The 12,261-nt window shown below is 37.1% G+C and overlaps 1 protein-coding gene across 3 annotated transcripts in view; it reads left to right on the forward strand.

The window, feature by feature from the left end:
* The window catches only part of LOC127850763 (dynein axonemal heavy chain 8-like), a 232,215-nt gene that overhangs the window by 24,731 nt on the left and 195,223 nt on the right, over positions 1–12,261 (forward strand). For all 3 annotated transcript variants that reach the window (XR_008035439.1, XM_052384053.1, XM_052384052.1), the window contains exons 3-4: positions 3,389–3,523; positions 4,408–4,498. Coding sequence is in view for 2 of the 3 variants with exons in the window: in XM_052384053.1 (XP_052240013.1) it covers positions 3,389–3,523; positions 4,408–4,498 (226 nt within the window). In the remaining variant the exon portion in view is untranslated. The remainder of the gene's footprint in view (positions 1–3,388; positions 3,524–4,407; positions 4,499–12,261) is intronic.

Consider the following 12,261-nt stretch of genomic DNA (forward strand, 5'->3'; position numbering starts at 1 on the left):
GCATTTGAAAATACTTCAATTACAGTCATTGAAATTTAGATGTACATCTACAAGCAAGTGGGGCTAGTAATATGGGAATTTGAACTAGCCAGAGTCAGATTTTACTAGCCCAAACATTTTTGTTAAAAATGCAGATAAACATAACATAAAACATCCAAAGAAGCATTCATTTATTCAATCTTTAGAACACAATACAACTCTCTCATTAATTTCATCCTCATCCAAGTCAGCTTCCTCTTCATCTGAGCCAGCCTCTTTCGGATCCTGAAATAAGAAGAAATTAATTTCACACACAGATTTCAATTTAATCACAATTATAAATATATACATTAAGTTTAGGTAAAAAATTAGCAGAAATGTATCCCATATATCCATGTGAAAGAGAGAGCAAACCTGAACCACCAGAAAATATATAAGCAATTTAGAGCCAGGTTATTCTACAAAAAGCCAGTTGACAAATGCGTCAATCACACTTACCTCAGATTCGCATTCCTCAACGACGTACTTCAATGACAACTGTTCGGCCATTACTCTCTGTGTCCTGAACGAAACGCAAAAGATTTATTTTACATAATAATAATCCGGGAACCACAAAACCATGCGCTTTATGCGCAGTAATCCAATTATCAACTGATTGCCCAGCACGTGCGCGCAGTGTGTTAAAACATAAGCAGCTGTTGATTTAAGCGGCTCAAAACTTTGTTTACAAATATTGAAAATGAAATTCGAACTTGTTTTGTTAAATGAATTGTACAAGCACGTCGGGTTTGTAATATTGGATTTCCTACAAGCCCGAATTAAAAAAAACTAGTTTTTTGCTGTCGGACTAGTGCGAATTTCGACGACTGCAATTAAATAATGCATTTTGTTATACAAATGGTCATAACACATAATGTAATAAGTAGGTCAATAACGTGTTTTGAGATTGCCAAACTATGCAGCATACCTATAGGTCTACATGCATGAATGACCAGACAAGTTATATCACGATCCGGAATGAAAAGTACTCGGTAAAATTTAAAGAAAGACGCGTTTTTATTCTCCGATATTCACTTTCACAAACTTTTCTGAAAGGAGGTACATGTAACATTACTTAATATAAACGGTTCTCAATGCTCTCAAATTGCGTCACGTGATTCACGCATGTTCAATGGGAATTCCCCAATCCCTCAATTCAATTTGTATATGCACTTGCGTTAAATGGTGGACGTCATACATCGTCAATATTGGCCGTAATTTGGTTTTGAAAAAAAAAGAAATTGTAATAATACTGGATTATCTGGTAATGGATAGAATTGGAACATGCAAAGATCTATCAATATATTATGTTTTTACATTGTACAGTATACTAAAAATGTGAAAATCTTAAAATTTTCTATTCTTTTTAGACCTCATTTGAACTTTTTATGCTCTGAGAATAGCAGTATTTTGTCCCTAAAATGTATAGAATTCGTTTTCGGTCGGGGGGCTTTACCCCCCTTACCCCCCTACAAGGGCCTTGCCCTGGACCTACAAGGGGGCCTAGGCGGCCCCCTTGACCCCCGACCGAATCCGTTACTATTCCAAAATAATCCTTTGTTTACAATCATAATGACAACCCTGTGTATAGCCACCAAAATAATCAAATTTGAGTGGATATTTACATAGTCATGATCATTTATAGGCTTTGGTGGCCATCTTGGTGGCCATTTTGGATGCCATGTCGGATTTGTGTGTACTATTGTAAACTTAAACAATGTCTGATGATCTTTATGTGTTCTTTGCCCCTTGAAACTTAGGAATAGACAACACATTCATCAAATTTGATTGTATAGTTACATAGTTATGATCATTAATAGGTAATTGGCGGCCATCTTGAAAAAAGTTTCTGGAGGTCCGATTGTGGTAAACTTTTGATATGTGTTAAAAGGCCTTCTACTCTACCAGGATCAGTCAAAATACCCTTTTTAGCAATTTTTTGGTGGATGAAGGTATTATTTCATATATTGACCGTTCTAGTACTTCTTGCTAAAAACAGAGTATTGGCGGCCATCTTCAAAAAATGCCACCATTTTGATTTTTCAAGTGGCTAACGTGCTTTTTGAAGAAATGGGTACCTAAAGGTAATGTATGCCAAGTTTCATGCTTGCATCACTAAGTGAACGAATTTTTCAATAATCAGCGCGGCTAAAACCTGAGGTATTGTCATAGCCAGCTCTTCGTTCGGTGTCTGCCATCTGGCGTCCGCGTCGTGCTAAAACCTTGACATTTTCAGGGTTCTCAATAAGAGCTGGCCAAATCGGCCGTTTGAAATCAGATTTTGGCCGGTTGAAAATTGCTCAGATTCGGAAAATCGGCAAGTCACTTTTCGAAATTTGCGTGTCTTTTCGGTAATTTAGCTCCCTTTTGTTATACAGCAAAGACGTCGCTTGACTATCTCCCTTAACACATTACACCAACAACAATGAAATGGCGCAGATTGGAATCGGTCAAAAAGCAGTCAAATATTTTGACGTTCTTTTCATCACATGGTGAACTTTTGTTCCTGATTGCTTGCGTTCTTTGTGTTAATGCAAAGTTTTTGTTGTTGTGAAAGTTTAATTCAATTCAATTCAGTTACGTTTCAAACTATGTGTCACGCAAAATGTGCATGGTAGAAGGACGATCATTCCTGTAGGGCCGAATTTAGGCCCCATTCCCAATTCCTAATCCAAAATAGAAGTTTTTCCTTTTCAGAATAAAATGTTCAAATTGGAACCTTGTGCAAAAAAAACCCCGTCAAAATCGTAAAAATTGACCCTAATAATCGAGTGCAATTTCGTATCCGAAAGTCGTATTTATCCAAATTAAGATACATTTTATTTGTAAAATATCTCATTTATATGAGTTAAAATTTTACAAAAGTGATAGAGCTTTTTCTTTTATCTGTTGTTAGTTAAAAAAAACTAAAATTCATAAAATGCACAAAAAAATGCTCAAATGTAAGAGCCTTGTTGACCATGAAAATAGCCATAAATTGGCCCAAAATCAAGTGCTCAATTTTAAATTTTTCAGGGGGAGCATTCCCCCCAACTCCCCTAGAAGGCCTGTTGGTTTAACATTTTGGCCTGTTGGCTCAAAAGTTATTGAGAACCCTGCATTTTGCTCGAAAATTAAAGTGCTTAAACCTACAACTTTGAACTTCATATGTAGATGCACCTTAATGAGTTCTACACGCCACACCAATTTTTGGGTCACTAGGTCAAGGTCACTGTTACCTCTTTAAAAAAATTCTGACAAGCTTTCATTTATTCAAAACTGCACCCGCAGCCGAGTGTTGGCACCCGTTATGAGGTGCTCTTGTTTAGTCTAGCAGCTGCATTAACTAGCAACATATGTGTTTATCAGGTTTTCTACTCTATTTGTATAGGCACGAGCTAGGGAGGCAAGAGAACTCAGAAGAACTTATATCACCCCAGTCCATAAGTACTTTCTTACTTTAGTTGGTAATCACCTCAACTTAGGTGTTGATGCAGTCGAGGAATTTGTTCTGGACTCGGAAAGGGTAATGAACTGTTCATTTCTTAATTCTTTTTTTCATATTTTTTCAAACATTCAATAATAATAACCAAGCTAAGGTATTTTAACAGCATGGATGGATTTTCATATAACTGTTCACATGCATCATTATTATGTGATATAGTGTGGCGCAAAAGAACCAGATGTCTAGTCAAGGTTGGGATTCAAACTCGAAATTCAAGTTTAAGAAATCTGTATTGGACACTATCTATTCAATCACTTTGTCAAGCATTGATTTATTTTCAAATAACTTGGCAGAAGTGATTTGCATGAAATTGTTGTCTGCAAGAACCAGTTTCCTTGGTCCAAATTAAAAGGTCAAATGTCTTATTTAAATTATTTCTAATTACCGTAAAAAAGTTATTTGCATGATGAGGGAAAGTGGAGGAAACAAAAAGCAGATTTCCAGGTCCAAAGTCAATGTCACAGTTCGAGTTCAATCATCAAATAGGAATAAGTACTTGATACTTTGTACAGACAAAAGTTCCAGAATGGAAGGATTTTCAAGTAACCTGGCAACAAGTGATCAACATGAGCTTTGTCATGCGCAAGCACCAAGTCATTAGGGCTAAGCCCAACATCACAAATCCAGGTCAAAGATCACAACATATAATTTAGGAAAGTAAGGACTTTAAAAGTCCTAGTATAAAGTGTATTGAGTGGCGCAAACTCTAACCAAGTCCCTTCTTTGAAGGTGAAGGCAAAACTTTAAGGTAAATAGTTAAAAAAAATAAATAAATTGAGACTGTGTCAAATTTTGACCAGTTTTTTTTCCTGAGGAGCACATCTCTGTAACAATGGTACTCTGATTTGTAAAAACAAATATATCGCATTATTCTTTATTTTTTAAGAGCATGTTTTCTGTTTCAGAACATAACTATTTTTGAGTCCTTCATTAAAAAGGATGGTAGTAAATGCCTGAAATTTTACTACCAAGAGGCTTTGATGCCGAGTCTTGAAGGTAAATATATTTATATAAATATCTTTGTTTTGTTATTTTCTGTAAATGTTACACTTGTATGTATTCTTCAGCCTAGTCTAACATTTCAATAAAGATTTTTCATATTTTTAATATGCCCTCCTTCAAGGAAGAGGGGTTATATTTTTTTGCTGGATGTCGGTCTGTCTGTCTGTCTGTAGGCCGGGTCTTTCTAATCAATAACTTGTCAACAAATTGCTTGATTGGCTTGAAACTTCATATGTGCATTAGCCTTGGACAGTAGATGACCCAACATGTAATTGGGGTCACTAGGTCAAAGGTCAAGGTCACTGTTACAATAAGTATGAAAATTGTTTCTGATAAAAAACTCGTCAACGTATTACCGATTGGCTTGATACATCACATGTGCAGTGGCCTTGAACAGTAGATGACCTATTAAAATTGGGGTAACTGGGTCAAAGGTCACTGTTACAATAAGTGTGAAAAACTTCACATGTGCAGTGGCCTTAATCAGTAGATGACCTCTATTGAAAATGGGGTAACTAGGTCAAAGGTCACTGTTACAATAAATGTGAAAATCGTTTCCGATCAATAGCTTGTGAACGAATTGACCAATTGGCTTGATACTTCACATGTGCATTAGCCTTGGATAGTAGACACCCTCTATTAAAATTGAGGTCACTAGGTCAAATATCAAGGTCACTGTCACAATAAGTTTAAAATTTGTTTCCAATCAATAACTCGTCAACTTGGCTTGATACTTCCCATGTGCATTGGCCTTGGATGACCCGTGTTGAAATTGGGGTCACTAGTTCAAAGCCCTGGGGGGGGGGGGGCATATGTCTCCGAATGTGGAACTCTTGTTTCATATATGACCAAAAAAAAGCATTAGTGTATGCAAAAGTCCCATGGCCAGCAGGCCTTTTTCTGTCTATTTTGGGAAAAAGTACCTTGCAAAATTGGATTGGGATTTTTCTAGTTGCGAAATCTTTCAAATTGGGAAGAATTTTCATTGACATAAGCATTATTGGGGATATTATTTTTCTTAATTATTTATTAAATCTTATGTTTTCTTGCATAGGTATTGCCCTAAAAGTGCTAAGAAAAGTATTAAAATGTTTTTTACATTCAACAGTCATTTTCCACTGCTAGCGTAAGTATGTGTATCAGGGCTTTTTTTCCTGACTTTGTGAAGCGGCCCTGGCCCCTCACTTTGTGAAAAAATGAGTCGCGAACTTGTCAAAATTGTGAAAAATTGAGTCGCAAACTTTTCAAAATTGTGAAAAATTGAGTTGCGAACTTCTTAAAATTGTGAACAAACGAGTCACAAACTTCTTAATATTGTGAAATTCAAAGTTCAATGCATTAGTATAGTTAAAGCATGTTAAACACTTGAATATTATCAAAATTTCCTTAAATAATGCAATAAAGGCATATTTTCCTTCTATGAATACTGTATTTGATACAATAACAACACATATACATATATCTGATTTGCAAAACATTCATGTACCAAATGCAACTAAAATACCTGGTCCAACACTTCTTTACCACAGGAATAACATTTATAAACATAGAACATTTCAAGGGCACATAACTCAGACATGTTCTGGATTTTACAGCTTAAGAACTCTGTTCTTTTTACTCTTGAAAATGTCAATAATTCTCTTAATATCCGAAGAGGTAAATTCCTTCTTCATGATAATTTTCATGTTCTGTGAGCCTTACCCTCGCCAGTGCATGATGATCTCCCTGGGAGGTTGTCATTTGATCTGAAACATTAGGTATACATTGAAGAACAGTACTTTTGTAAGAAATGTAAACGAGTTATTTTATTTTTCACATTTTTTCACAAAGCATAAATAGACTACATACAAAGTTTGAATCATGAATATGCGTCATGAATATGCATTTAAATTAAAAAAAATATATATGAAGGGATCAAATTATTACTTTAACCAAGATTGACAATCGTAAACAGATATGAATGGCAAGTCTCGGTCATCAATACTAGAGGATGTTTTGACTAGGGGCCGTTTTGACTAGCTTCCATCAATACATAAGCCGCGGCAGATGCTTTCAATTTTATCAAATGACGTTCCTTATAATGTTATCAATGCGCATGTTTCAAAACTTACCCTTCTGTAGAAAGCTTTTGTTTCTTCACTGTTATCCCAAATTTCAATAAATCGGGATTATTTTGCGTTTTTTTAATTTTCTTCGTGTAGTAACGAGCATTCCGCGTCGCCATTTTTTTTATAGTGACGTTGCTAGGCAGAGCTTTTACTATTTACGCCGGTTTCACCGGTTACACACACTTTAAAATCGATTAAAACAAGCAAACATCGGTAACGCGAGTCGACAATTTTTTTGCGTGTTCGGAATTAAAAACGAGGTTATGAAACTTATATTTTTGTTCCGAAATGGCCGTTTTTTTTACAGTTTTGAGCACAAAAAGTTTGTTTTCACGATTTAAAACGGCCGTTTTTGTAAATATTCACGGACATGTCAGGTTTGTGAATTGGCCGTGTCAAAATTGTGAAATGTCCGTCCACGGCCAATCGCAAAGAAGGAAAAAAAGCCCTGTGTATGATAAAAATACAGACTTTGTTATCCCACTCCATAGGCAGAGGGATATTGTTTTGGCGTCTTCCGTCCGTCCTTGCGTCCGTGTGGCACTTTTGTGTCCGGAGCCATATTGATATGCCTTGAATATAGGAACATTAAAGTATCAAACATTTGTTTATATTATAAATTCACCTTTACTTACCCATTGCTGTACAACTCATGTATTGAATATTTAAGCAGTCATGATTTAATTTGCATGTGAACTTGTTAATTTCACAGAACAGCATACAAACAAAAGACATAGCCGTTTAAAATCATTCCAACCATTAACTGTAAACTCCACTTTCGCTGTTGTTGTTCTTTCTGTGTTTTTAACCTCAAATTCATGTTACAATGTCTAAGTTTTTGCTCATAGTAAGCTTCTTATAATGTTAAGTGATTATGCCTTTACATCTTCGCTGCATGTCTCTTTAATATGCATACATTAGTACATTTTTGTATTTTATTGTCCTATCACTCACATTTCCGATCTAGTCGTAGCCATCTTGTCGTGTTGTATTGTGGTTAAATTTTAGTTATTTCTGGCAGCGATTCAACTAGGCATGAAGAAAGTTATTTTTAGATATGATGAAATCTCTGTTTAATACTTGTTTAAAGTGGTGTATCCATCTTTCTAAGCGTTCATAGTTTGTTTTTACGTAAATTTTTGTTCAAAATCCAATATGGCGGTGTATTTTTGCGTGATGTCATTTTGAGCGTTCATGACCATTTTTATGGTCGATCAACGTCACAATGACCAACTATTTTGGCCACTGACCCACTTTTTGGGTCGATGGCCAATAATTTTGGGGCAGGCGACCAAGAATTCTTGGTCGGGCCATAATAACTGGTCATCGACCAACCTTAAGGGTCGCTCGCGTAGATAAGGGTCCAGAAACTTGGTCATTTAATTCAGTCAAGCCGTAACATCAAGGGCATAACATCGTTTATTAAATATTCCAAAAACTTGTAAGAAAAACTTAATATAAACTGAATTCATTAAGCTAGTGTAACTATATAAAATACTTTAACCCAACAAATTTAAAGAATTATACTATAATAACATATTAAAGATTGCGTATTTATTTAAAACTTATACTCTTGTGGTGAATGAGTATTGGACACTTGCGTGAGAGAGTTGTTTAAATATATGACTTAATTATTTCTGAGAAGTAATTATATTGTGTTTATAATGTATTTGAAACTTGAAGAAAGTTGCACTGTTAATGTTTACATTGTGCTTGCAGGTTTTTTTTTTAGAAAAAGGGAAAGACGCTGTAAGCTGGGTAAAAGGGGAAAATAGAGCGCGAAAGAGACATATTTGGGGAAAAAATAAAAATGGTTTATTTCAATGTCTTTAACTAGTCTACAGAGGCATGTCTCTGTCACTATTATTGTGAGTTTCAGGTCTCCTAGAGGGATTGTCCCCTAATACAGCACCAGTTGTGACATAGGAAATGTTTGGGTCACTACTGGATCCAAATAGCTCGCAATATTTACACATAAATCCATGTTTAGTTTGACTGTGATATAGCCATGGGTATCGGGATTCGTTTACTTGATAATTGAAACAACGAACTATCACGTTTTGGTTGCCTTTCGTCTGGCTTGGAAAATAAAGCTGCAGGGGTAGATCTAATTATGGGAAATGTTTTCAACTGTTTTTCTGTACTGGGGCCGGGGGACGATGTCAATTTTGATATTTCAGTTTCATTATTAATGGGTAGACGATCTGCTTTCACTTTCACAATGTTTGATGTCGATTACCTCCGAATCCTGCTGGGTTTCAACGGTTTTTGATGAATCATTCTTAAAAAATGCATTGATGGGTTTAGTATTTGCCGAGTCTGAACGTTATATTTTGTTCGTGTATGAACACCAATTGTGAGACATTTTTTCTGTTTTCACTTTTACATCTTGGCTCCTTTATAACCCGGATGAAAATTCGACTGGTTTCCGGTAATTAATTGACGAAATACCCTACTCGCGCAAGACCGGAATCCAGTGAAATAGTCAGGTGATTATTGCGGTCAGTTGCCCAGATAAAATTTCCGTGACATATTTATTTAATTGCTATATTTAGAATCACTGGGGTTCCCAGTTTTGTGTGTTCATCGGGGGAGATAGAGAGAGAGATCCTGGTACAAATTGGATAAGTGTCGACTGACCCAAAGGAAAAAAATATCTTTGAGGGGAAAATATTATATTTTTGGAAAAAATGATATTATAAGAGGGGAAATTGTATTTCTAGGGGAAAAAATTCTGGAAGGGGAAGACACCGAATATCAGCGTCACTTTCTTAGTAAAAAAAAAACCTGGCTTGGCAAATGATATCTTCTATGAATTTAGACGTTAAAGAATAAAAAGTTAATGAAGTTTGAAACTGACTTGTTTTCCTCATTTTAATAAGTTAACATAAATACACATTAGTAATATTGAAATATTCCTGACAAGAATACACCACAGACGGCACGCAACAATATCTTGGAAGTGCAGATTTCATTGAAACTTGATATGAGTGTTTATATTTATAAGAGGATGATGCAGCCAAATGGCATTGTATACAGGGTTCGCACAGACCTTGAAAAGTGCTTGAAAATCAAGGTTTATCTTTAAAAGTGCTTAAAAACGATCTGGAGTGCATAAAAGTGCTTATTTTCAACCATAGCCTTGAAAAGTGCTTAGAAAGTGCTTGAATTTGGCTGGAAAAGTGCTTGAAAAACGGATACAAATATTTAATTTCCGTGAGTCTGAAGTCGTAGTTTTTTTCACGATTTATGACGGTTCCGATCTATTCTTACGGGCAGGCACTGGATTGGTACGGGTTGGTATGGGTTTTAGAACGTAAGGGAGGCAACTACTACTAATCTTCCGCCAATTGGTCTACTTCAGTTTTTGTTGTACGCATTATGCTATTACGGTGCTGACAAGTTGAAATATGCCAGCGAGTAAGTGCATTTTTCAGAAAGGGTGACTTTTGAAGTACCCATGGGTTGTTGACAATGCCGATTCTAAAGTCAAAGCATATTGTAAAGAACGCAGAACAGGTATACCGTATACTTGCGCTTATAAGACGCCCTCGCTTATAAGACGCACCCCGACTTCGAACTTTATAATGGGTGGATTTAAGACTGACCCGCGTGTAAGACGCGGTCAAATTTGCCGTTTTCATCGGCCGAAAAACGGCAGAATGTTAAAGAAAATCATCAATTAGTAACACATTGAGAATTTTTCAAATTCGCGCTGCATACAATAAGTTATTCACGCAAGTCTGAAAAATAAAACAATGAAACAACAAAGTAAATAATATTTGTTTATTTCATGATATATTAGTAGGTTTTAATTTATTTACAAGTATTATTCATGCAATGAAAATAATTATCAAATTAACAAAATGTCAGATACTTGAAAGTGTTTAGTTTTATTACCTAGATTATGCTAATTTTACGCCCATTGTCTATCAACAATAGGTAATGCCTACTTTCATAAAATAAGCCAATCGCATGATAGAGTGATAGACTCCAAAGCGCAGATCAAAATCACGTGTCAAGAAGAAAGCCATATGAGGATAATTGCATGCGGTCGCTCTTTGCTGCCGCCGTTGTTGGCACCTAATAAATGAGGTGTCACCAACATTAGGGGGTTGTCTGAATAAACGTGTTTATTTAACAATTGACAGTTGCAAACTGGTAACTTATTTCAGAGGAAACCCTAATTACCAATTATGTCTTAATTGACAATTGACAACGTCGAACAAAGACGATCAGGTGATACAAACTTGTCAAGTAGCACTTGTAATCGGCAGCGTGTTTATTTGACAATTGACAGTTTCAAACTGAGAATTGATTTTGTTGTTGTTTTAAGCATGTTGGCATCGTGTCGCCGCTTACACACGTATACTATAATGGCCAATTTATATGACATTTAACAATGTCGCGCGCAGACGGTCAGCAGCTGGAGCGTGCGCGTCGCGACCGAGGCGAGAGTCACCCGCAGAAGATCTTCTCACCTGTACATATTTCCTTATAGAGGGAACTTCTGCGGGCGGCTCTGCTAATCCAGCTGAGTCCGCCACCCTCGAGCCGGACGTGTTCTATACTGCTATGTTCGCTGTCTCCCCGAAGATACAGCGGTCTCGTCAACCGCTGATACAGGACCTTGAAGACCAGGGGCCCGAGCCACTCTGTTTGCAAGGGTCAAGGAGGTAGTGTGGCTTTCACACTATACTTTCCAAGAGAGGGACTGGTACATCGACGGGGGTTCGCTATCTCCAGGATCTTGAAGACCGGGGGCCCGAGCCAATCTGTATGCAAGGGCCTAGGAGATAGTGTGGCTTTCACACTATACTTTCCAAGAGAGGGACTGGAGAGAGCGGGACAGGGAGCTTACCAATATGGAGGACGTACGGGGTGGACCTGGTGTTGGCATCAGAACATCGAGGGTGTGGCCCTAGAGAGTGGACCCGGGGCGGCGGTACTCAGTGCGCTCAACGCACTGGGGAAACCGTCTCGGGGTTGAAGACGACGGCTGGTGACGAGAGTGGCCATAAAGGCAGAGCTGCTTGCTGCACTCCCTCGGCGGAGCTGCGTCCAGACAAGAATTTGTCTTGAGATTGTCTCCCCTGAAACATCACAGGGGCAGGTTGATACCAAATGTAGTCACGAAGACGCGGGAACGACCTGTAAATAACCTACAACAACACACACGCGCGCAGACAATCAGGTGATACAAACTTTTCAAGAATAATCACGGACAATATAACGTCTTACGCCCCAAACATAACAAAATTCAAATTAAAAATAATAGACAACAAAATCAATAACGAAACTTTTTATTGCAAGTAAATCGGTAACTGAACATAGTGTTCCAATACACTGTACGGGCCAATACAGACTAAAGAAAATGCAAATGGCTGCCGCGATGATTCAAAACAACTGACAAGTGTCCAACTTGGCTAGCGTAAGCCCAGTAAACTCGATATTTTGCAAAATTTCGTTTATTTCCACCAGTATCTCGCTTATAAGACGCGTCCCCCACTCTAACTTATTAATTTGAGTCTTAAAAATGCGCCTAACAAGCGAAAGTATACGGTAGTGATCGACAGTATGGGGGATTCGGCGTTGAAAAGCCACCTAAAATTCACTTTCTCTGTGAAGCAAATTCATTCGGTTAACCCA

This window comes from Dreissena polymorpha, chromosome 11 (genome assembly GCF_020536995.1).
Source record: "Dreissena polymorpha isolate Duluth1 chromosome 11, UMN_Dpol_1.0, whole genome shotgun sequence".
NCBI lineage: Eukaryota > Metazoa > Mollusca > Bivalvia > Myida > Dreissenidae > Dreissena > Dreissena polymorpha.